Source organism: Helicoverpa armigera, chromosome 17, assembly GCF_030705265.1.
Source record: "Helicoverpa armigera isolate CAAS_96S chromosome 17, ASM3070526v1, whole genome shotgun sequence".
Taxonomy (NCBI): Eukaryota; Metazoa; Arthropoda; class Insecta; order Lepidoptera; family Noctuidae; genus Helicoverpa; species Helicoverpa armigera.
Window position 1 is genome coordinate 8,795,418 of NC_087136.1, and position 27,048 is coordinate 8,822,465.

Below are 27,048 nucleotides of genomic sequence, written 5' to 3' on the forward strand. Positions count from 1 at the left end.
TTGTTTTAGTTTTTTGGTTGAATTTTAGTTTTTTGGTTGTTTGATTGTATTGCTACATGTAATGTGCGTTGTAAGTATCTTTTATATGTGTGTGAACCTTTATTGAACAGTCGGGACCAATTAACTAGACTAAAATCATTATGTTTCACCTGGGATTTACTTATTTATGTATTGATCATGAATTTATTAATCAATTTTACTGATGTATTGCTACCTGTCTACAATTGAAGTATTTTTGACGAATCGAGATCTTTTATTTTAAAATTGCATAGGTTATCTACTCAATGGATTTAGATTGAAAAATTAACAAACATTACAAGAATTTCATACATTCTTCTCGACACTCTAAATTCTAAATCAAAAAGTTACCAGGTAAAGGTACCTAACTTTTTCATTACATAAAATAGAAGAATGACCAACATATCTACTAGTAATTGGGGATATTTCACGACCATTACTCGAGAACAATTTGTTAGATAAAGTACCTTCTAGAATTACTTGGCACCTGCAGGTTTGTGATAAGCACACGCTCGTTAAATGACTGCAGACAATAGCCAAGTAATACTTTTCTAGAAAATTCTGAGAAAATCTTAAGAGAATGCGATTTGGAATTCAATCTGGTGAAAGTAAAAATCTTTTAGAATTGAATTGCTTTAGGTTAATGTTGGTTACTTAATTGAGTGTAGATGAAGGTGTGATTAATTATGAGAAAGGTTTGAGATAACCTGATAATATATTGTGGTGTTTAAGTTAAGATTCTGATATAAAAACGTAGGTAATAAACAATTAAATAAATATTGTTCGCCTCTTAACTTTAAAAAAATCTCTAACATAACCTCTTTTCAATCGGGGATCGGTTGCGATGACTACAATATCTCCGAGCAAACACAATTTAATACCTCATAGGTTCTCATGTAATATGCTATGGCTAAAATATTAACGTTAAAGTAATTTCCATTAAAAAAATAAGAAAAAATAGTTCACGAATTTCCTAAAATAAATACATACATTGAACTATTAATACACGTCACTCTTTCAAGTTATTTTTGAACACTAAAGTATATTTTGGTCACTAAAACCATTTGGTGACGTAGGCTTAGTAGTGTTATTTTGGTTACATACGTCAATCCTAAATACATATGAATGGAGCAATACTACTAATATCATTAAGAATTTAAGGTATTGGTTCATCCCCACCGAGGGGGTCCCCACGTTGTCGTCGTGGTGGGGCTTGTGTGCCTCAATGATCCTGAAGCTCTGCCGGTAGAGATACTCATGCCGGAAAGGTTCAGGGGAGAGGCCAGACAAAGAGGGACCCAGGGAGGGGCCGCTCCTGACCAGTCCACGCTAGTGGACATGGCAAGGATGCGGCCATACCCGCGGAGGTGCAGGCGCACTAAAGCGGTGGTCGTTTGCTCTTCGTACAACGAAGAGCAAACCTTTCGGCGGGTTTGCTGAGCCGGGTTGGCCGGACAGCAGACGGAGGCATGTATAATGCCGCCGAGGGGGCTTAATCGCCCGGCCCAGAGGAAGGACACCTCTTGATAAAAAACCACCCAATCCTAAGTTTCGGGAGCGCGGCGAGGGGATGAATGGCCGTGGGGGACACGGTCGTTAGCGCTCCCCCCTGTTGGGGCCAGCCGCCCCCAACAGTATGTAGGCTTGCCCCGGTATGAGGCCACTGCCGGGGTGGACGAACAATTGCTCTCATGATCGTGGGAACTATATGGATTCTAACACAAATACAAAAAACAACAACGAAGAACTAAGGGAGTGGGATGAGGACTCGGAATCCGAGTCCGTGTCCAGCGAGGGGGATGCGGGGGGTTTTAAGCTCCCCCGCAACAAGAAGGACCACCGGGTCGACGCCTTCCTCAAGAGGAGGAGGGAAGACCCCGGGTCCTCCTCTGGTGGTCGCGGGGCCTCGGCCAAAAAGGTCGCCAGGAGGCCCGTCAGCGAAGGGTCCGCTAGGGCTTCTGGGGGTGACGGAGGAGCGGCTCATCGGAGCTCCTCCTCCGAGGAGGAGTCGGCCATCGGCTCCGACCGGGAGCGCAGGGCGGACTTCGAGAAGACGGTGGAGTCCGCCATCAGGCAGGTGGCCTTAAAGAGAAAAAAGGCCAGCAAAGACGGCGCCATTGAGGCCGCCACCGCCTCCATCACCGCCGCAGCGGTGAGCAACTTTGGCCGGGCTCCCGTGAGCGAGCTGGCCAAACTGCAGCAGGAGGTGGGTCGTCTAACGGCCGCCCTGGAGTCTCTTGTGGAGGAGAACAGGAGTCTCCGGGCGGAGCTCGCTAAGATGCGCGAGCAGGGGGCGGAGCGCGGTGGGGCCAGGCAACAGGCGCAGACTGCGCCGGCTGAGAGCCAGATCCTGGCCCTAGTCCGTCAGGAGATGGCGGCCTTCCAGGCTCGCTTCTCAGTCCTGGAGGGCAGGGTCCTGCGCCCCCTCGCGGCGTCGAAGCCCCAGCGGCCCAAAGGGCCTCCTATGCGGCCGCGGTTGCAGCGGCACCCCACCCAGAAGGGGACCGCCGAGCAAGCCCCTGTCGCGGCGCCGAACGGACCGACCAGGAGGGCGCCCGCCAAAGCCCAAGACCGCAAGGGCGGTCCAGGCGCAGGCCCCCGGTGCCACCGTCAGCACCGGCTCCGTCGTCGGCACCTGTGGCGAAACGCCCTCAAAGCCGACACCGTCTGCGGCCCCTACCTCTTCTGCCACTGAGTCTGAGTGGCAGGTGGTGGGGAAAAGAAAGAGGCGGAGGGCGGCCAAAGCGGCCAAAGAAGGCCCAGAAACAGCGGCGCGGGGCGAGCCGCCGCGGCGAAACTCCGCGCCCCAAAACCGCGGCTGTAGTAGTCACACTACAGCCGGACGCGGTCAAAGGGGCGTGTCGTACCGCGACGTGCTCGCCAAGCAAAGGAGGCGGTGAACCTGCAGGAGCTGGGTATCGCCTCCGGCCTCCGGCTCAGGGTGACCGCAACGGGCGCCCGTATGCTGGAGGTCCCAGGAGCGGCCAGTGGGCCCGCCGCAGACGCTCTAGCCGAGAGGCTTAGGGCGTCCATAAGTGCGGACGATGCCCGAGTCTCCAGGCCCCACAAGTGTGCGGATCTGCGCATCATGGGCCTGGACGACTCAGTTACTGCGGAGGAGGTGGTGGCCGCCGTCGCTAGGACGGGTGGGTGCTCTGCCGACGAAGTGAAGGCGGGCACCATACGTCCCGACTTCAGGGGCACGTGCACCATCACGGTGAGCTGCCCCGTGACGGCGGCCAAGCGCATCGTAGACGGCCGAAGATTGCTGGTTGGCTGGGTGTCGGCGCAGGTCAAGCTGCTTGACCCCCGACCGCTGAGGTGCTTCCGATGCCACGTCGGGCATCATGTGGGTGTTCGTTGCACCTCGGAGGTCGACCGCAGCGCCCTCTGCTTCCGCTGCGGTCAGCCCGGACACAAGGCCGTGGCTTGTAGCGCCGCGCCGCACTGCACTGCGTGCGCGGCGGCTGGCAAGCCGGCCGAACACCGGGCGGGGAGCAAGTCCTGTGCCCCACCCGCCAAGACCAAGAGTAAGGGCAAGGGCCGGCCGTCCGTCGCCGCCACCACCACCACCTCCGCAGTGGCCACAACCGCAGCTCCTGCGGCCGCCGCCGCCCCCAACGCTGCCGCCGCTGTCAACGCCGTCGCCACTGCTGCTGTCGCGGCGCCCGTGTCTGCGTCTCAAGAGGAGGAAGACGTGATGGAGTGCTAGTCTGGCTCCATTGCGCTTCCTCCAGGCGAACATCAACCACTGCGCCCGTGCCCAGGATCTGCTGCTCCAAAGCATGGCGCAGTGGTCGATCAACATCGCCGTGGTCGCTGAGCCGTACTTTGTCCTTCCCAGGGATGACTGGGTTAAGGACCTTAGCGGCTCAGTGACCATCATATCGTCGGCCGCCGCTGGTACTCCTTCCCTCGAAGGGGTGAAGAGTGGAAGGGTTGCGTCGCAGCACGGTTCGGGGAGATAGTCGTCGTGGGGTGTACTTCTCCCCGAGCCGAACTCTCGCCGAGTTCCACAACTCCCTCCTGGAGTTGTCCGTCGTCGTCGGAAGTTATTCCCTCCCGTGATAGTGTTAGGGGACTTCAACGCCAAGAACTTGGCCTGGGGTTCCCGACGCACAGATGCACGGGTAGGATGGTGGAGGACTGGGCGCTGGAAGCAGGCCTGGTCGTCCTCAATCGGGGTTCTGTCCCCACGTGTGTACGGATGCGGGGCGAGTCAGTGGTGGACATCTCGTTCGCCAGCCCGCTCTGCTACCGCGTGTCTTTGACTGGCGCGTGGAGGAGGGGGTGGAGACCTACTCCGATCACCGGTACATCCGGTTTGACGTCTCCGCCCAGAACCCTAGCGCGCCGGTCCTGCAGACCCCGAGTGGTCCACGTTGGGCGCTGAGGCACCTTGACCGGGAGCTTCTCCTGGAAGCCTCAGTCGTGCAGGCCTGGGTGTCATCACCGGACAGGCCCGCCGACATCAACGACGAGGCGGGTGGTTCCGGGAGACCATGTCCGAGATTTGCGACGTGGCCATGCCCCGAGTCCCGCCAGGACGCGCCCGACGCCAGGTGTACTGGTGGTCTCGCGAGATCGCCGCCCTTCGAGAGGCGTGCGTCGCTGCGAGGCACCTGTACACCAGACACCGCAGGCTGCGCATCCGCCCTCCGGATGCAGAAGCCAGGAAGCAGAGCTGTACGAGGGTTACAGAGCTGCGAAGACCGCCCTCCAATTGGCCATCGTCCAGGCCAAGGAGGTGGCCAATGCGGAGCTGCTGGGGTCTCTGGACAGGGACCCGTGGGGGCGCCCGTACAAAATGGTGCGGGGCAAGCTCCGCCCATGGGCCCCCCCGCTGACCCAGAGTCTTCGGCCTCAGCTGGTGGAGGAGGTGGTGAGCGCTCTGTTCCCTTCGCGCGGGAACACTCTCCCCGCCCATGTCTCTGCAACCCGCGGTGTCAAGTACGGACCACACTTCCGACGACGACGATGTCCCCGAGGTGACTGGGGTGGACCTGAGAGTGGCGGTGGCTAGGCTGAAAGCCAAAAACACCGCCCCAGGGCCCGATGGCCTGCCTGGCAAGGCCTGGGTCCTGGCCCTTGAGGCTCTCGGGCCTCGACTTAGGGGGCTTCTCAGCGCATGTTTGGAGAGGGGCCAGTTCCCACTTCGTTGGAAGACAGGGAAACTGGTCCTCATACGGAAGCCGGGGCGCCCTGCGGACTCTCCGTCCGCATACCGGCCTATCGTGTTGCTCGACGAGGTGGGCAAGCTCTTTGAGCGAGTTGTCGCACACCGCCTCGTCGCGCACCTTGGGGGGATAGGGCCGGACCTTGCGGACCACCAGTTTGGTTTCCGCAAGGGCGCTCAACGGTGGACGCCATCATGCGCGTGAGAGCTCTCACGACGGGGGATGCTGTGTCCCGGGGGTCGTCTTGGCGGTGTCTCTTGACATCGCCAACGCCTTCAACACCCTTCCCTGGAGTTGCATCAGGGAGGCACTCCGGTATCACCGGGTGCCGACCTACCTTCGTCGCGTGGTCGAGGCCTATCTGTCGGATAGGTCCATCATTTACCCTGGTCACAACGGGGAATGGAACCGGCGAGAGATGTCGTGCGGTGTTCCGCAGGGGTCGGTACTGGGGCCGCTCTTGTGGAACATCGGCTACGACTGGGTGCTGCGCGCCGACCTCCTAGCGGCGTCAGCGTGGTCTGCTACGCTGACGACACGCTGGTTCTGGCACAAGGGAGGTCGCACCAGGAGGCGGCCGACATAATGACGCGCGGGGTTGCGATAGTCATCGAGAGGATCCAGCTGCTGGGACTGGAGGTGGCCTTGCACAAATCCGAGGCCATGTGCTTTCATGGGCTTCGGAACGCGCCACCTTCAGGCTCCCAAGTCACGGTGGGGGCTACCATCGGCGTCGAGAGGGCGATGAAGTACCTGGGACTCGTCCTCGACGGCCGGTGGAGCTTCGTCGAGCACTTCCGACGTTTGGGCCCCAAACTGGAGAAGGCAGGTGCTGCATTCAAGCGGCTCCTGCCCAACCTGGGAGGCCCAAACGCCCCCTGCCGTAAACTCTACGCGGGGGTCATGCGGTCCATGGCCCTTTACGGGGCCCCGGTATGGGCACGTTCGGCACGGCCGCGGGCTGTGCACTACCTGAACGTGCCCCAAAGGGTGATAGCCATTAGGCTAATCCGGGGTACCGCACGATCTCCCGCGAAGCAGCTGGCCTACTCGCTGGACTGCCACCGTGGGATCTGGAGGCGAGGGTCTTCTTGCGCCTGTACGACTGGCGCGAGGAGGCTCAGCGCCGGGGAGAAACCCCGATGCCGCGGCAAGTTGTCGCGCAGCGGGCGGAGCTCCGGCGCGATCTCATGGTGGCCTGGAGGGAGCGACTGTCGCAACCCAGTGCAGGGCACGCCACCATCGTGGCGGTAAGTCCCCTCTTTGAGGAGTGGCTCGGGAGGAGTCACGGCGCCCTCACGTACCGCATGACGCAGGTCCTCACCGGACACGGTTGTTTCGGGAGGTACCTGCACCGCATCGGTCGTGAGGAGGCGCCGGGTGTCACCATTGTGCGGACAGCCCCGAGGACACGGTGGACCACACAGTCCAGGTGTGCCCCGCATGGGAGGGACACCGCCGGGTCCTCGTCGAGGCTTTGGGCGGCGGCGACCTCTCGCGTCCGGCCCTGGTTCAGGCCATGGTCCGGGGCGAGGGAATGGGATGCCGTCGCCTCCTTCTGCGAAGCGGTCATGCTCGAGAAGGAGGAGGCGGAACGCCAGAGAGTCCGCACCTCTCATCCCGGCCGCCGCGCTGGACCAGGTAGACACCATGGGCGCCGGGTGTCGCGAGATGACTCCCGGCCACCGTAGGCGTGGGTCTGTGGGCGGTGAGTTCGGGTGGCTCATCGTCCCTCTGTCTTCCTAGACGACAGACCCGTGTCGACGGCGCGCGTTGTTCCACGCGCTCCTCAAAGAGACGTCAGCAACCCCAGCGGGGCCCAGCAGGGCCAAGGCCTGCCGGGGCTGCGGGTTGTTCGAAAGAGATACCGCGGCCCTGGTACATAAAAGGCCTATGACGGAACACGACGATTTTAGTCAGTAAAAGTCTGACACTCCCTCACCGCTGCTAACCCACAGCGGGAGGGGTCATTTGATGATTTTACGTCGATAAAAAAAGGTATTGGTTCATACGTAGTGTTATTTAAGAAAAATACACCTGAACTTATTTGTGACAATATACACGCCCTATCAACGAAAACTTCGGTTTTTTTGTGATGTCGATAAAACATATTTAAACTAATATTACGAGAATGCTTCTTAAAATCAATTCAGTTATTTTAGTACGAAAGGGTCATGCTAAAAGAACTTGATGAAACTTGCCAATATTCAGTAATATGGTTTTAGATCAATACACAATCATACTTTTTATCTATATGAGCGGAAAGTAGTCTCCTCAAGGCGAAAAAGAATGAAAAAGAGTCTGGACCCCCAACTTAAACTATTTATATACAATGTGTCCCGGGGATAAGTGACCGCCCGAAATTTTTTGAATATTTGTACAAAATTAAGGATAATTTCATTTATATTTTTGAAAAAAATCATTAAAAAAATTTTATTGTCAGGCCTGTTAATAACAGGCTTTGCTCTTTTTTTTCAAATTTCAACTGACTGTATTTTTGCATTCGTTTGAAATAGCAGCAAACATTGTTGTGAGCTATTGTAGGAAATATCATGTAGTTTATTAATAAATTAAAAGAAAGTGATATTATCGGGGCATTTATTGGACTTATTTTGAAAAAACTGAAAAAAAGGCGTTATTTTCTTTGAATTTTTATTTTCTTTTTTTTCTAATAAATGTTTTATTACATTTTTGTTATGTTTGATAATTTTAATTGATAAACTATGATGTCGGCTAGTCAATAAAGAAAAAAGAATTTAAAAAGATGTAAAAACTTAGGAAATATCTTAAAAAAACTGCAGCGCGTCACAGTATTTACTAAAAATCATTAAAAAAAAACCAAAGGCGGTAAGTCCCAAATATAAAGGAAATTATCCTTAATTTTGAACAAATATTCAAAAAATTTCGGGCGGTCACTTATCCCCGGGACACATTGTATAGAATTCTAAATTCGAACTCTAAAAGAAAAAATACCTACATATCTGTTCTAAATTCAATTCAAAACGTTCTAACCATATTCCCTCTCCCTCAGGTAGGCTGGCTTCGAGCAGAAGACCAGACAGTCCTCACAATGCACGACCGAGCAGTCCTAAGCGCGAGGTACTCCGTCCACATGGACGCGCCCAGGACTTGGCAGTTGAGGATCAGACCACTGAGGGCTGAGGACCGCGGCTGCTACATGTGTCAGATCAACACCCAGCCTAGTATGAAGTGGCAGATTGGGTGTATCGATGTTTATGGTAAGTACATAGACTATCGACTTTAAGGGTCCGTCTATACGGTGCATGTAGCTGGAGCAAGTTAACATGCGCAAGTGACAAGTGACAAAAGCACGCGGGTTTGTATTTTGCTTTGGTACATGCGCGAGTCGCTGGACTCGCACCCTTTTAGTGTCTAAACACACTATACGTCCGAACGTACGTGACCGAAGTTCCGCGGCTGATTTTACGTTCCAACGTAATCGCCTGATATGACACACCGTAAGTGCCGAACTTACGCGGCAGAAGTTCAGTTGCGCAATTTACGCGGGGCGCAGGCGGGGGCATGCTTGCCTCCCGCTGCCCGCCGCTCCCGATCTCCGTCGACAGTCGAACCGAACTTCGGTCGCGTATAATGTGTTTTCTACAGAATACGTTGCCGCCGAATTTCCGCTGAACTTACGCCCGACTGAAGTTCGGCTGTACGCTATAACGCAACGTAATTTCGGCATAATGTGTCGCTAGTAATTCAAATAGCATTGCAGACGTAATCATGCCGAACTTCCGTCGCGTATCCTCGGCATAGTGTGTTTAGATACTTAAAATGCATGTAACCAGAATGTGCCTTAAGACGTGCAAGCTACTTGCACCGTGTAGATGCACTTTAAGTAGATATAGGAAGGAACTATAGAAATAAAATGCGTTTTATTACGTGATTAGAGACGCATACATTCGTATATATAGTAAATAACAAGAAAAAGGATATGGATGGCACTTGTATTGAAGTTTAACGTTCGTAAAATGTCTTTATGTATCAAAACAACTGATAATTACGTAGTTCAGAAACAACACGAGTTATATATTACTATACGTCTGTAACTTATCTACGACTCTGGTCCACTTGTATAAATAAGTGTAATATTGATATAAATGTGTAAACAATAAACAGTAAAATTATATGCAGTCCTCCGAAACTAAAAACTAAAAGAAACTACAAAAGTAAAACTAAAAAATCTACCGTAGACCGAGATAAATGTTCGTTCTACAATCGGTTGACCGCCGAGTCGAACGGTTGCTGACAACCTATCCGTCAGATGTCAATGTTCAACTGTGACTCGTGAGCTCGACCAACTTTGTTTTTATTGTGCTTGATATTTAGTTTCAGAAATCCTATGGGTATGATAGTTTTGTATTTATGAAGACCTAGAAGTTTTGAATTAATAATTTTGAACTTTAATTTTGACAATTCCATTACGTGCCGAAATATTGGGCCACCTTTAAGTTCTGTAACTTAATAATATTAAAAAAATAGACTACTCAAATCTTATAATCAATTTGAGATGGAATCATGAATAGCATACAATGTTGATAAGGTTAATCTTAGCTGACGTCACAATACACACAATACAGGGAATGCTACAGTGGGGTTCTAGCGCCTCAATCATTGTTAAAAAATTGACAGTTAACAAATATTATTTTAATTTTTTCTCTCATTCATGTTATGACAGCTTATAAAGTTTTTAAAGTTAATATATAACTAATTTTTGTAAGGCTTTCGACACATTTTTTGGATGGATAAATTGTATCAGGACATGGGTTAAATCGAAAAGTAGCCAACATCCCTACATTTTACCAATTCAATGCTCAAAATCATTTGTTAACCATGTCCTAGAAACCTAAAAACGAAAACCTCGTTTTGGCAAAGCACTAATGTATGGCATTCATTATAAAGTTTTATTTTCGGAAGCCAAAAACTGTACTTTTATGCAAGGATTTTCAAGTGAATTTTGGAATAAGTTTATGTGTATTTTTTGTTACTTTGCTGCTTTTTTATTTAAGTTACCAATCAAGTTTTGAAAAGAATAATTATCTATAAATCCAAGTAGGTATAAAAGTAACAAATTAACTGCATTCTTTTAGAAAATATAAATTACTAAGCTTACAGTTAATTATTGGAAAATTGACCAAACTTTGATTTAACCAAAATACTTATTACCAAAAATCTATTTCCAACCTTTTACTTTGTAAGCGATACCCAGTATACTAAATAGAGGTAGATACATTTCTTTCAAGTCACCACACCCATTTTATACCATTTCTGTTACTACGACATGTAAGCCAGGGTGATCGATCGCCCGCCGTACCACACGGGTTGATTCCGATTTCCGCACTCTATTATAATTTTAATGTGGGCCCACTATAATATGTTGACCTAATGTCATGTCTTGAAAAAGGTCGGACGGTCCGATGGTCGGATGTCGGATGTTCGGTTCGTCGGATGTAATATTTTTGGTTTTGAATGAAAGTGCTAAATTGGACTGAATTATGTATGAAATATGAGGGTGTTTATATTTTTTTTATGATCTTATACAAATAGGTATTACTTTATATTATTGTTACAGCGTTTTTATCGTCCCACTGCTGGGCACAGGCCTCCTCTCGCACTGAGAAGGATTGAGCATTAATCACCACGCTTGCTCAATGCGGGTTGGTGATTTCAGACTTTATAGTCCAGGTTTCCTCAAGATGTTTTCCTTCACCTTTTTATCAGCCATTAGCGTCTAAGATAGACTAAGAAAGTACATACAAACTTAGAAAAGTTGCATACTTTAAATTAGAAGTGCATAAAATATGTTTTTGTCAAATCTCAAAAATATAAAACAACAATTTTAAAATACAATTATACTTTAATTTTATTTCTTTTATATATAAAAAAACTACATTGAGATATGAAGCACATTTTCAAATAATTGAAAAAAAAAAGAAATAATTACTTATTCCCTATTTTTTTTTTTAAATACCCGTTAACCAGTTTCCATATTACCCACACATTGTACCAATTTTACGTAAAAAACCGGCCAAGTGCGAGTCGGACTCGTGCACGAAGGGTTCCGTAAATTACAGTTAAATCAACCTATCTCAAAAACTATAAGAGATACTTTGATCAAACCAAAAATCGTTGAAAGAGTTAATTAGCATGCATCACCTCTATTTTTTTTAGAATTTTATACCCCGTAGTTATAAAAATAGAGGGGGGGGGACATACTTTTTACGACTTTGAGAGCTGATATCTCAAAAACCGTTCACTTTAAGAAAAATGTTTTTTAGAAAACTTTATATCATTTTAAAAGACCTTTCCATTGATACCCCACACGGGTATGTACATCGAAAAAAAAAATTTCATCCCTCAGTTACATGTATGGGGGGCCCCACCCCCAATTCTTTTTTTTACTATTTAGTGTCATATTTTTGTAGCGGTTCATACAACACATATTCCCATCAAATTTCATCACTGTAGTACTTATAGTTTCCGAGTAAATCGGCTGTGACAGACGGACAGACGGACAGACGGACAGACGGACATGACGAAACTATAAGGGTTCCGTTTTTGCCATTTTGGCTACGGAACCCTAAAAAAGCACCCCGTACGAAACTGCAACACCATCTATCCACGAAGCCGCACCCATCACTTTAACTGAGTGACCCATATCTTGAAGACGTTTCTAATCTATTCTTAGTCGGATTACCTTAGCTAAGCCAGCCCTATACGGCTTGTTGGCGATAAGCCGACTATCTGTCACTTAGATTGGATAAAAAGACGTTTAAACTAACCTTGGGTTAATTGGTTGATCTGTTTCTGGGTGATTTGTATTGGGGTTAAGTAGAGGGTAATCTACTGCGAGTAACTAAATTTTCACATGTAATTTACCTAAAATCGAAGTAGTTAACTATAAGGTAAATTATGGGTAAGTATTATATAGTTATTATAATACTTACCCATAATTTCCCACTAAAACTGAAGTAGATTCTAATAGATTAAAAATTCGATCTCATATTTGCAAAAATTACATAATTTGTCTGTCCAATTATGATAAAATTTTGAGATTTAAGAGAGATTTATAAGATTTGAGTAGTCTATTCTTTTAAACTTAATCAAAGCTTCATAAACTCATCCACTCCTACAAGAACACCTTATTGGACTCATATTTCACTACTCTAAGGTTCTTTTAGTTTATAGCAAAACTAGCCGTTTTCCCGCGGTTTCACCCGCGTCCCGTGGTAACTACTGCCCGTACCGGGATAAAATATAGCCTATATTACTCGTAGGTAATGTAGCTTTCGAATGGCGAAAGAATTTTTAAAAACTGTCCAGTAGTTTTTGAACCTATTCATTACAACCAAACAAACAAACAAAGTTTTCCTCTTTATATTATTAGTATAAATTTCCAAAGAAGAACTGGTCAGAGTTTAGCAATTTTGTTCCCTGTGTTCCCGATATTTGCATTCTAGGAGATTTCTTTTTCAATTTCGTAGTTGTTCGGGAGTTTATTGGAGGCCGGTGTCACTTGGGTCGACAAGGCGGTAACGAATGGTAAACGCCTGATTTCTTTGGTACGAGATTAAATTTTGGTTTTTCTGGTGACTTTTGTTTTAGTTAGTGTTATGGTAAGTGTCTTATCAGGATAGGTGTTTGTCATCATCATCAGTATTTTTATCATCCCACTTCTGGGCACAGGCCTCTTCTCACACGAAGGAGGAGCGTAAATCATCACAATTGCTCAATTCGGGTTGGTGATTTCAGACTTTATATTTCATCAAAGTTCGTTGCTTTTTTAATTTTAATACATCCACTCACAATTATACCAACGTAAGAACTTTGTATATAACAACTGGCTGTATATAAAATTCAAAATCCTACACATAAAAATAAATTAGTAGCCTTACTAATGTTGTTTAGAACATTTTTAATGAAAAAAATTTCTTGGTGCACTCTGACACTTTCTCTAGTTCACCGTATAACGATACCTTGTTAGCAGCGCACTGCTACTAGTTAGAATTTAATATCATACGGTAGGGCTGACACATTCAAATAAAAGATAAAAAACAAATAATATGTATAATTTATCTATTCCAAAAGTTGGATAAAATGGGGCAAGTAATTCCATGTATAGCTCGATTTACTTTTATTACACAAAATTCAATACCGTTTATATGTAAGTGTAAGTAAATGATTAACATTGACTTTCTACTTTGGGTACGTTGTCATTTGCTGTCATTTGAACATCTTTGTCAGTCTTTGCTATCTACATATCTATCCAGTCAAAAACTCTGACGACCAATCCAATTTAACACCCTTCCGTAATACGGACGAACTCATCATGACAAGATGGTCACCAATCCGGGAACCAACTGGTCCAAGCTTTGGTTATCATGATTGAACAACCAATGCCGCTGTTACCTTCCTACAACATAAAATAATACTTACTTAATGATAAAACTGACCTCCCAAAGGTACTCCCTAACTTACTAACTTCGACAACCCTAAAACAAATGTTTTGCAAATCGTTTTTTACTGTCTTTGAGTCACTCGAGACTCCTTGCTTAGTTTTTGCTTGAATGTGTCTCCTTTGCAAGGAAATAGTGATTACTGGGTTCACTAATGAATGTCCTTGTGTTTAATGGTTATTATGGAGTTTAGATATAAAATGATAGAGTATTTGGTAAAAGATTTTTGTTTGACTTTTCAGTTATAAGCATAAAATAATTGTAGTTCGATGAAAAACACAAACTTATGACCTGTACTATTTTCCTTAATTCTCAGTCTTATTTTTTCGTATATAGATTATTGTATTTATTAGAGAAATTAATTTTTGTCTGCATATAGGTAAGTAAGATCAAGATTTGTTTTTGGTTTAAAAAATTCTTAAGCACTGTAATAACATGTCAAAAATACCATTAAAATCCTTTATACAAGCCAATTTATCGAAAGCAATGTATAAGTTTTTGAAACTTCAGAAAAACTTATTGCACGAACAAAAATCTTTGAACTTAAAACGTCGCATTGCCGATCTTGGACTCAAAGAAAACAAGACGGTATAGTCAATATTGAGAACGGATATTATTCTAGTAGGACGAAAGGATGGATATCCGACTGAGTCTGGATGAAAATATAAATAAATAGAAATCCTTCCCGGGGAACTTGCGTTGTTTGGAAAAAGCTCGCTTTTTATGTCAACTTAATTTTGAAGTAGATATGATCAATCTTGCTACAAGTTTGAAGCAAAACATGTTTAAAGCTGTTACAAATAAGACTTCAGCATTTACGAGATGAAGAGTGCAGTAAAGTAATATGTAGAAATTGGAATTCACAAAATGCGGGTCGTAACTACCTCTTTTGATACAGAAAGTTTGAAGTGTCCAATTTCCTTTACAATTGTAATCATTCGCTAAGTGCATCAATTTTGGCCCATGTTGTATTCTTTTAACTGAAGTTTCAAGTTAAGACAAAAATAAAGAGATATTTACTATTAGAGTAATAGGAATCTCAAGATTTGAGCTACCTACAACCAAACTTTACTAAGCCTTTCCATTCTCAATTCAAGCTACAAGACATCTCCAAGTAAACTATGCCTGACATCATAATATCTTAGCGCCAAGGGGACACCGTTGGCTTGAATATGTCTCAGCCACTCTGAAAGCATTGTCTCCGAGACGGTTGTAAACCTGCACTATCTCAGCTTATTGTTAGGGTGTCCTGTGTGTGCGGTTGTGATGGACATCTTATATCTTGATGGACTAATCTGCCATTCTGCCATAGGTATATAGGTAGCTAGTATGTCTCCTTGAAGTCAATTGCAGTCTCTGTATGGTGTATCTATACTAATATTATAAAGAGGAAAACTTTGTTTGTTTGTTTGGTTGTAATGGATAAACTCAAAAACTACTGGACCGATTTTAAATATTCTTCCACTATTAGAAAGCTATATTATCTGCGAGTAACATAGGCTATATTTAATTCCGGTGCAGGCAGTAGCTCCCACGGGACGCGCGTGAAACCGCGGGAAACGGCTAGTGGTGTATAAGGTAGATAAAGGATATGGTGGATAAGGGGGCTGCAGTATGTCTTTAAAAAAAATGGAATAGCAATCACCAAAGCGAAGATTAAGCATAATATAGAACGGTGTAACACTGGTATTCCATTTAAGACAGTTCTTATAAAAATGCTTTTCTTCGCAGTTCCTTTGGCATCCCAAAGGACTCGTTAAAGAGTGACGGTTATAAAGTTTTAATCCAAATAATTTCTTTCGTTTAATCATGGAAGCGTTGGAGCCAAATGAAAAGACTGTCTAAGTTCCTTTTGCATTCAAAACTTCATGGCCCTTAAGTCATATACTACCCACGGGTGTATTGCATATGTAATTGATTACTGCATATATACTTCGTCATAAACAGTGAAAGTGGTTCTTTCACTTGGTTATACCAGGTTTGAAATAAGCAAAATTTTAGGGGCTTTCACCTACTCGAGACTTAAACAGTTCCACAACACCCTAAGCTCCATTCATGAATTTCACAGAAAACATCAAACGCCATAGGTACCTACATAGTTACACTAAATGGCACATCAAACAGCACATATTGCATTTTAAAATGAAAAATTCTTAAGTAAAACGCGGTCTCAAAGGGGAAGGAATAAAAATTCAACATTAAACATTTCCCGAGGAGCCGGGATATAAATAAAGTTTGTACGGAACTCCATCTGTGAGGTCTCAAGTGGCGACACAGACGTAACTCAGATATATATAAACTTAGAAACATAATAGTGTGAAAACTTTAAGATTGCTTTCTATCTGAACTCGTATTGGATGAAAATCGAATGTTTTCTTTTGCGTAAACTTGGTTGGTGTTAGATAAAGAGGAGTTTTGTAAAGCCCGGTTTTGCGATTGTTTAGTTTTGTTGAGGTGGAAGGGAGCAATTTTGCACCCGATTTGATGGGCTATTCATTGGGTTGGGATCAATGGTTACGTTTTAGTGTAGTTTTCCTCATGTGTAAAGTGGGCCTTTTTTTGTAGATATTTTAAGGTAGCACATTTATGTGTCTATTTTTTTCTTCATTTCATGTTATGCTTTTCACTTATGAGAATAACTTGAAACGCAATGTTCATTTGGTTAATATGCCATGTATATCTCTTTCTGAGTAAACCACTAAAAATATCTAAGAAAATCTATAAATAGTTCGAAAAACTCAGACAGTACAAATATGACTACCTGGCAGGTTAACACGTTTACACAAAGGGAAAGTTTCTTTGATGTGCCTAGTGATGGGACATCAATTTGTTACGCTCGACTAGCCGGCTCACTGGACAACTTATCTCAACTTTCGATAAAGGGTGAATTAAGGTATTTACTTTATATTGGGCTGTTTTATTTTTGTTTTTCCCTTTTTTATCTTTTGTTGACGGAAGATGGACTTTTTTTACTTTATAGGTATTTTTTTTTGTACAGTAAAATCTACGCCTATGTATATTATGCTGTAGAATATATTTTAAAAATGCAAATGGTTACTATGGATTCATATAGTCACAGCATGTTAAATTAACTAAACTTTAATACAAGAATAATGGTCTACAATTAATAATCCCACCTAATATAATTAAATAATCGAATGAATGTGACTCGAGAAATAAAATCGAACGTAAAAACGGAATCACCTGTACATTTTCCCAGCACTATTAAATGTGTCTGCTGCAGTGTACTTAAAGTAAAGCAATCTTCTTTTATTTCTTTTGTAATTGACAGAATGGAAACTTGAGAAATATTAAATTAGAGACTTATTTTTGTCTATTAAGTTTTGTTAAAATAATTTACAAACATAAAATCTTACCGCGAAGCTTTATCTTTTTCTTGTTAGTGATGAAATGATGACGCTAGGTATGTCTCTAAATATTAACAAGACGATTAAAATTAAATAGCTAACTGCATCTTGTATCTATTTGAATAGTGTGTTCTAACTAGTTCAGAAGTCTTAACAGAAAAATACAAACCAAGTACAAACTCAATAGGTACCACATATAAGTATTAGTAAGTCAAAAGAAACGTTTATGTTTAAAAAGAATAATTTTGTATCAAATAATGCTATACTTAAAAACATTTTTTGGCAGTCGTTACCTGTAGTCAGAAGAAAGTAAGTCTGAAAACCAGTCTTACCAAGGGGTGGCCCGAGTAACTGGATTGAGGAGGTCAAGTAGGCAGTCACTCCTTGTAAAACTCTGGTACTGATCCGCATTCGGTTAGACTGGAAGCTGACCTCAACATAGTTGGAAAAAGACCCGGGAGATGATGATTCATCACAAAATATGATGCAAAACACTATTACAAAAAAAATGTAGGTAGGTATTAAAATGCTTGTACAAAATTTTTCAAGTACCAATTTTACCGGTCCGACACGGCCACTATTCCCAACACTGCTCGTACCAGCACACTTAAAGTTTACCAATTTACTTTTATTCGCACCTCCGTTTTGCATGACTCAAGAGGGAAGTCGCCACTATTTCCAATTTCCAACTAGTTTCATATTGAAGCCACTTCGGCGTTCGATTAGTTTGCCCCCTTTTTATTTGTTAGCCCCTTAGTTTTGTAGCTGTCTGAGTTGTTTCTTAAGTTATTTATGTCATGCTTTTTTTGGTTTTTGTGGGGGTAGCATTGCTTTATATCATTTACACTATGTATTTTTAAAAGAACTATATTATTATATAGTCATTCGTCAAAAGAAAATATATTAATTTGTCCTAAAAGATCACTTAATCCTTTTCTGATGTGTCCTAGAAAGACCAATAAGTTCTTGTACTTAATATACTTTTGAAATAAACATGTTTGCATTAAATTGTAATTTATAGAATTAAAAATTCACATTCATTTTTAATTCTTACTGGTCTCCGATATAAATATCTTCTTATGACAGCGAATAATAATTGAGCATCGGAATCAGTGACATGCAGACACAGAGGCTTAAATCTATAAAAAGTCAAAGTCCACTATATTCACTTGTTTTTGCATCAAACAAAACTCAATTGACATTTTGGACCATTTCCATTAAATCCGATCCGAATAAAGCCATTCAATACTCCAAATAATAATTCAAACGAATTTTATTTTAATATTTAAAATACATCTTTTTTTATTATGATTTTATAAACCACTTTCAGCATGTTGTGGAACCAATATGGAAAATGACTGGCTAAAATTCAGAGCCTAGCTGAAATAGATGGAATTTTTAAATAAATTATAGTTAAAAGATTGTGCCATCCGGCCTGTCGAATGTCAATGAAGGTTTAATTCCGCGCTCTGTACAGTTAAATCCGTAATGATTGATCGACCAGTTTTTGCACTCAGGGATACAAATTTTGAAGGCGGCGAGAGTAGGGTTTCCATATTAGGGTTTGGTGTATTTTTTTTTTGCAGATTAGACTTCAATAGTAGTGTTTATATTAAATACTTTTTGCAAGTATACTTTTTAGTGCCGTAAAATCCATGATTACGATGTAATCGTTTGCTCTGCATAGAATAACATTCAAATACCAAAACACACATAGGTATTATAGATATTAACACATAGGTATTAACAAAAACCGTTGAACATTATTTCCGCCATTTAACCACATTTCAATCATTGTAAACCAGTTAATTTCAACGCAAACTAATTAGATAAATATTTCAGTACAAGCTATTCAAATAAATGTTGTTAGTTTAGTTATTTTGAAATTGGCTGCATATACCATGATGTGGTGGTACGGAGCAAGGAAAATCATAAACGATATAGGAAGGGGATGACCAGAGAAACAGCGGATAGTCAAAGATGGTGGCACATAGAAGAGTAAAGAAGAAGCCAGCATGTTCCGATATCAATAAAATCGGAATAAGGGAAGGAAAATGATGATGACTAGTTTGGTCTAGCATCTCGTATAAAACGACTTTTTGGCAAATTTTGTAATTAATCACTCTAGTTTTTTTTAGATTTAATTCTCATCGAGTATATTGAGTGAGGTTAGCTTCTAGTCGGACTGTATGCAGCTGAGCATCGGTGTTATAAAGAAGCAACCTATGTATCTGAGCTTCTTTTCCCAGTGACCTGAGCAAGCCGATTCTCCTTCCAAGGGCTGGTTCTGAGAGTTGTGAAACTTATTTTCTAAATATAATATTAAAAAATATTATTTTTACAATATCCCTCAAAAGATTTAAACAGTCCCACATGTAACACCAATTTATTGTCACCCTAACACAAAATAAAATTTTAAACCACGGATCATTGATCAAACGTTGATCGGCCCTGTCTGAATTTTGATCGGCGGTTGCAGTTTACGTGTGTGCCTGTATTGGCTGACAACGCTAATATTCTGGACAAGGTTTTAGCAGCCTTTTATTTAGGCAATTTTTCAGTGTCAAAGTTTATTGGAACTAATTGAGATTTACTGCTTTGAAAACATGATATGTCTTTCGATATTGTTACTAGCCTATTATGGCCCATTGCTGGGCATAGGCCTCCCCATCTCGCTTCTAAACTTCTCGATCCTTGGGCCGAGTAAACCTGTCCCGATGGTAGGCGTCTATATCGTCATGCTGGGAGAAATGTCTTTCGATAACTAGTACATAAATAAAACGAAAGAAAGGAGAGAGATTTCTTAAGTAATAAATAGTCTCTTTGTACTTAATTATCAACTGCGAACATATCGATCGTCAATTCATGATGATATATTTAAGGCTTATTAACAAAAAGGTATACGGCAAATAAGTTGCAAATTACCTCTGACTAATTTCAGGCAGAAATCAAAGTGTCACACTTTTTCATATTATAATCATCCTCCGAGTCTTTTTCCCAACTATGTTGGGGTCGGCTTCCAGCCTAACCGGATTCAGATGAGTACCAGTGCTTTACAAAAAGCGACTGCCTATCTTTTCATATATAATGTTTGTTCAAAATTTGTTTTCTGAGCTGTAAACAAACTAGCTAATCAAAAACGAATACACGAGTAACAACAGCAAATACGTATCTTTAAATAATTAATAGACCTCGTGAAAAGTTAGTACAACCTTGAAGGATGGCCTACATACATAATGGCTGCGGAAGTAAATAAACACCCGGGGTTGTAAATTTAGAACGTTCGTACAAACACAATCATTTATATATTATGGTTTATTCGATATTATTTGAAGGGTCACGTGTCACTGTCCCATATTTGAAAATAATTTGGTCCTTCGATTTGGTTAAATAATAAGTTAATTGTTAAGTTTTTAATAATGTATTTGTAAGTTAAGATGTGTATTCTGTTTATAATTGTTATCAAAATAGGTTATTTACTGTTCCAGGTTATTGACCTATATGTAGACTTTTCCATTTTGGGCGGACCACGGAAGAACACATACCAATATTACGAAATAATTACTAATTCAATAAGAAATTATCACCAATTTCGTGCTTAAAAATGCAAACTCACTCATAAAATAATATTTTTTTAATACAATTCTCCTTTCCATATCTTTGTTTCAAATAACTATTTCTAACACATTCAAGTACGAACTGTAAAGTGAATGTAACTGTATGAGCTAAAATACACTGGCTTTATCCACCTTTAAATAATTTAACATCAACATATACCGCCGCTTTTAGACTTAAAATCTAATAAAGGAAGTACCCAAGAAGCTGCCAGCCTCTTGGGTACACTGCCGGTGGGCAGCGATGAGGAGGAGTTTTTTGATGCAATTTTTTAAATATTTTTATTTATAGTAAGTGTATATATTAGGTAATAAGTTAGTTGTATGTTGTATATATATTTTTTTATTGTAAATATGTTATTATCTTTGTAAATAAATTCAATAGTTTACAAAAAAAAAATAAAGGAAGTTCCATATAACTTATTGGTTCATAAGAGCTCGTGTTCATGTCGCTTGAAGCCCTTACAATATTCATGCGATGGTTTAAAAATAGTGCTGCACTCACGGAGTAATGAAAGATGAGCGGAGACGCCATAATACAGGTAGGTCAGGCGCCTTCTAGGTCAAATTGGTACAGTGGGCATGACATAATAATAATAATAAATCGTTTATTTTCATTAAACATGGTATACAAAGGTGTTCAATAATAATAAATTAGGTACAAGCATCTTTAGCTAAGATGAACATAGCACGCAAAAATTTTAGGAAACAGGACATAATCGATCAGTTACGAGTGAACTAACGAGACGTTCGGGTTCTTTAAGACATTTATAGGTGCGCAGAAGTAATTTGGCCTAATGATTGGCCCGCAGTGCATCGCGTCATAGCCGTTTCTCGGGATTGGTACTTTGCTAATAAATCATTTCTGCGCAGATGTAGGTCAGAGCTCAAGATTCGGGCTTCCAGTCTAACCGGATTCAGCCGAGTACCAGTGCTTTACAAGAAGCGACTGCCTATCTGACCTCCTCAACCCAGTTACCCAGGCAACCCGATACCCCTTGGTTAGACTGGTGTCAGACTTACTGGCTTCTGACTACCCGTAACGACTGCCAAGGATGTTCAATGACAGCCGGGACCTACAGTTTAACGTGCCATCCGAAACACAGTCATTGGTGTCTAAGATATACTTAGAAAGTACATACAAACTTAGAAAAGTTGCATTGGTACTTGCCTGACCTGGAATCGAACCCGCGCCCTCTTACTCGAGTGGTTGGTTCTTTGCCCACTAGGCCACCACGAGCGCCGATAACTATATCAAGGATTTTTGGTATTGCAAAAAATGGTCGGGTCCAAGGCGTATAAGGGCGAAAACAGTAACGTTCCTCGTTCCCCGCCCACCCGCATTTTGGCGCGCTACTTTCTTAGGAGATTTTCCGTTATGGCACCTCCGCTAGTCATTTTGTTCTCTGTGTGCTGCACACACATATATTAGTGAAGTATCGAGTCTACTCGCGACATACATGATATCGATTTGTACTTCCTTAAATAGAGTCCTAGATTTTATAGGAAAGTTTAAAGTGATAATTGTAACTTTGGAAATACAAATGTTGAGATGAAAACGATTTTAACTTATAACATATTTAAAGGTTCTATTGTATTGTTATATGAGTAGCTTAAAGTTATTTTTCATACAGTTAATTTGACTATATTGTCGATAATAAGTATCGATATAACAACTGTCTCGTCTACAACCTACGAATTTCTTTTTGATCAATTTTAGAAGAAAATTTAAAATCTCGTTATATTTTTTTACATATTTATGTAGATATCTTCCTAATTTTCTTTTTATAAGTCATAATAATTCAAAGTAATTTGAGAAAAAGTAACTGTTAGCATTTTGCGTTCTAAGAAAATAGAAGTGGCACTTACTCGACCCAATAAAAAAGTAATATAAACGTAATAAATTCAAACCAAAGATAAAGAATAATTCATAGCCTTCGTTAATTAGTTCCTTAAAAACCGCTTCTTATTTTTAATTAAAGGAAAGGAAAGAAACTTCAACCAATATATTTTTCATTAATCAATCTGACCCATTTTTTGGTAGCGTGACTAAATCTCGACATTTTGCACGTTTTAGTAATTTATATGCCAGTTACTAATTAACGTTATATATCAAAAATTTAAAAAGGTAGGCAGACTTCACTTTGATAAATGCATCAAGGAGAAAGTCTGATTTACGTAGAACATTTTAATATTTGAAGGTACATTTTTCGCTGGCAACATTTTGCTCTGAGTGTCCTAATTTAGGTTCTGCGCGAAGCTTTGTGCTACTTAATTATTCCTGAGTCATTTGATAGGTATTAATTCTTACTCTGGAAAAGAACATTTAGGTATTTTATAGCATAAGCAATGATTCAAGTATCCTTGAATTCATCGATCCAGCAAAACCGCAACACTTAGATACACCGAACAACATTTCAACAAAAAAATACAATAAAAACACTTACAAAAATTTATTCAATCCCGCAACAACGGTTAACAAAGGAATTCACAACATTAACAAAGATTCAGAATCGTAAATAAAGCAAAACTTAGTAAAATTTTAAGTCTCTGTTGAATGCAAATCGTCGGGCGTCGAACGAAAACGGTTAAAGTACCAAAAAGTTCGTAGAACGCGCTCGCTACGATAAATCACAACAATATTGTGAAAATTCACCTTTTTTCACCCCTCTTCACCTTTGCAACCCCTCCGTGGTTTCACCCTCGGCTGGCAGTGGTAGAAAAAGTTTTCGCGTTAAAAATTGCCAAGCCCTTGCGGTGAGTCGTGCGTACGGGTTTTATCGTCCGGTTTTTGTTTTTAGGTTATGACGTACATTTTGTATGCGAGTTTAAGGCCGGCAATACACGGACTGCTTTTAAGCAGTCAGGGGCAAGCTTCGAGCTGCCGACCGCCCGGATCAGTTGCAACTGCTCGAGCGATTCGTGTATGTGCGTCCAAAGAACTCTGCAGTTCACTGTGCAGTCGACAGCTTGAAATTGTCGCCTCTGACTGCTTCAAGCGGTCCGTGTATTACCGGCCTAAGTCTGGGTTACGGAGCCGTTGTTATAAATGCTTAACTTAGTTGCCGTGTTAGGTGAGGGAATTCTACCGCCGGACCGTGCCCCTAAGTGCCTTTAGTATGGTAATGTGCTGCCGTTTCTTAAAAAACCGTGTCTTATTTGCAAAGTTGGCTGTACTGAGTTTTTGTTTATTTGTCCTCAGTGCCGCCCGATATTATGAGTGACGAGACTTCGGGAGATGTGTCAGTTCAAGAGTTGGAGAATGCGACGCTGACCTGCAAGGCCACAGGTCATCCTCCTCCAAAGATCACGTGGAGGAGAGAAGACCACGAACCTGTGTTGCTGAAAAAGCCACAATCTAGGGAGTTTGATAAAGGTGAGTCTAGACTTGGCATGAAACATAATATGTAGACGAATTATGCTATATTGCAATCGATAACATAAACCATTTTAAAAGATTCGTCTGTTAGAAAAAGATACCATTATTATATGCAGTGATCATGTAAAAGTTCAACAGTTTATAGTAAACATACATTTTCAAAAATCGATATTCGCTTTTATGTCTAGCATTTATTCATTCATTGTTACTTACAGAAAACTTTTATTATCTTCCAAATGAGTCATCAAAACTTGCACACTAAGTCACACTGTAACACTCCTCATTTAATTTTATAACCACTTGCACAACTCAAATAAAACTCAGCAATTCAACAGAACATTCGTACACATGACTTTGTTTACATCTTAAAGTTTAATCTTAAGATTAAGCTCGACATGTATGGGATAACTGGGCACAGGTGCCGGAACAAATTGGTAGCTAAGGGGAACCGTGTTGCCTCCATTACCCGGGCCGTTGCCTTTCTAAAATACTAGATAGGAACTCTGCAAAATCTGGTCCTTCCTGTCTGGTCCTTTTTCGGTCTTTTTGCGGTGATTTCGTTTTGATGCTGGCTAAGCATTTTTTTTAAACAAGCTTTTCGGGTTTCGTTCAGGTGAAGCGAAATGTTTGGACCTTTTTCGTTTTGTAAGAGGTTTTATTTAAGTTGTTTTTGTTGTTTGGGTTCAGACGTCTTGAAATATTTTCGTGCAATAAAATTTAGAAGTTTTTTGTTTATTTGAATAGGCAAAACATTTGCATATCTAAGAGTTGTGACAATATTATATTTTACAAGATCGTAAAAATAAGTTTTAATCTTATTGTATTAATGATGATGAATTTACCTCTCATAAAATACATACTCTCGACCTATCTACAAAATCTTAGAGACACAAAGGACAAGTCTCAAGATTGTCTACTTCAAGACATTCCTAGCTCTGTGTACTTAATTCAAAGTGGGAAATGAGCAGAGGCGGCCGAACCAGACATATTTATAATGTCTCGTTACATATGTACGGTACATATGTATGTATGTATGTATATGTACGTTTGCTTAATAAGCTGGCTTCATGCCTCGGTTTCGGCTCGCTTGTTTTGATAATTTTGCTGAAAATACGGAAGATATATTTCATTTCTAAACATAAGTTGGTAAATAGGATACAATGTTTGAGTAATCTAAATACTACCTTCTTCCTTTATATACCCCTTTTCCCAGTTTAACTGAGGTCTATAAACCAGTTCCTTTTGCACCAAATACTTAGTTCTATTCCGGTTAAATTTATCTGGCCCATAGATATAAGGCTAGAATACAGCTGATTGAAGCGCAACTAATTAACATTCTACTGATTTGGTTCATACATCGAGCATTAGCTATACAACCGAGACCCTTCTCCAGAATTTTAAAAAAGAAACGAATACTATTTATCTGTCTTTAGTTGAGTTTTTCAAGGCTTAAACTACATTTATCGTCCAAATATCAAAATTAACCTCAAAAAAAACAAAAACGCATCAGTAATTCAAACGAAACTCTTCATAAGTCCGAAACTTACAACACACATTGCAAAGTCAATTACATTCAATAAACAGCGCCAAACTTTCAATGTACAAGCTTGTTAACAGGTAGTTAGTAATGCACAAACTGATACGGGGATTCTGAAATGTTACATTATTGAAACCACATTGCTTGGATATCTATACTACACTAATTTATAAAGAGGAAAACTTTGTTTGTTTGTTTGGTTGTAATGGATAAACCCAAAAACTACTGGATTGATTTTAATTATTCTTTCACCATTAGAAAGCTATATTATCTGCGAGTAACATAGGCTATATTTTACCCCGGTGTGGGCAGTAGTTGCCACGGGACGCGGGTGAAACCGCGGGAAAACGGCTAGTATTTAATAAACGTATATATAGGGTATTTTACTAGCATAGTTTTTAATTAAAATGTAAATAAATACGTAAAGTTTCACTTTCCTTATCCACCCATTTTCCTAGTTTAAAAGGGATCGGTTTACCTCGTACATTTGTACTGGATAGCCTCAAAATAAAAGGGCTAAAATTATAGCTGACGCGATCGCATCCAGTTACATTTTCAAATCAGGCAAAAAGCTTTATGTAATTTAGCTCTTTCAATTTCAAAAAGATGAACGTTGGAGAAATTATTGTCCTCTGGTCATGGTCTAATTGCATTAACATTCCAAATAGAATCATCGGCACGAATCTTGAGCGCTGACCTTCACCTGCGCAGAAGTGATAATAAACAGCGCCAAACTTTCAATGTTCAAGCTTGTTAACAGGTAGTTAGTAATGCACAAACTGATACAGGGATTCTGCAATGTTACATTATTGAAACCACATTGCTGCGATATATTTAATGAACGTACATATTGAACTCGTGTTATGCGGATCAAAAGTTTCACTTTGATGCTGTGGAATAACTAGCTGTGAATAGATTTTACTAACTAAAAGTAGTAAGTACTAAATCGTAATAGAAGTTTAAAAAAGTATATACTTCATATTTAGGCATTGGGTACAAAAGTACATTTTAACCATCTCTGAAGTTCTGTATGACTATTTATTTATTTATTTACAAGGCACACCAACAACTTATTTACAATTGCTTATGCATATACATATAAGTTTACAATTGTTAGTCCTGTGTAAATAAGTCAGTTACAGGTACAGGTATGCACAACGCTCACAGAGAATAGCGTGGTCGGCTGTAAAAAAACTTAAATACTTATTGAAGTCAATAAGTATATAACGTTATCTACGGCACAAATGTGTTTATTCATTTTTCCTTTAAGAAACTATGAGGACTAAAAATGTAACGTTAGTGTTACTGTATTCTATTTTTTAAGGCCACAAGGAGCAAGTTTAGTGCACATCCATGAACAAATTTGTTTGAACTTAGTGACCATTTAATATATTTTGAGCGACGAAATAATAAATTTAATAAGCTTCGTGGTTACTTAGAATAGCTACGCACAAACCACGCTTAGAGCTCAC

General features: G+C 41.4%; 2 protein-coding genes across 2 annotated transcripts in view; both read left to right on the forward strand.

Annotated features, from left to right (window-relative positions):
• Nucleotides 1-27,048, forward strand: part of LOC110384322 (limbic system-associated membrane protein) — a 51,613-nt gene that overhangs the window by 12,473 nt on the left and 12,092 nt on the right. Inside the window, exons 4-5 of the mRNA XM_064038990.1 lie at nucleotides 8,227-8,434; nucleotides 23,863-24,036. Coding sequence (XP_063895060.1) covers nucleotides 8,227-8,434; nucleotides 23,863-24,036 — 382 coding nt within the window. The remainder of the gene's footprint in view (nucleotides 1-8,226; nucleotides 8,435-23,862; nucleotides 24,037-27,048) is intronic.
• LOC135118060 (uncharacterized) lies at nucleotides 2,917-3,774 on the forward strand. The gene has a single exon (XM_064039009.1). The coding sequence runs from the start codon at nucleotides 2,981-2,983 to the stop codon at nucleotides 3,728-3,730; it is 750 nt and encodes a 249-aa protein (XP_063895079.1). The 5' UTR covers nucleotides 2,917-2,980; the 3' UTR covers nucleotides 3,731-3,774.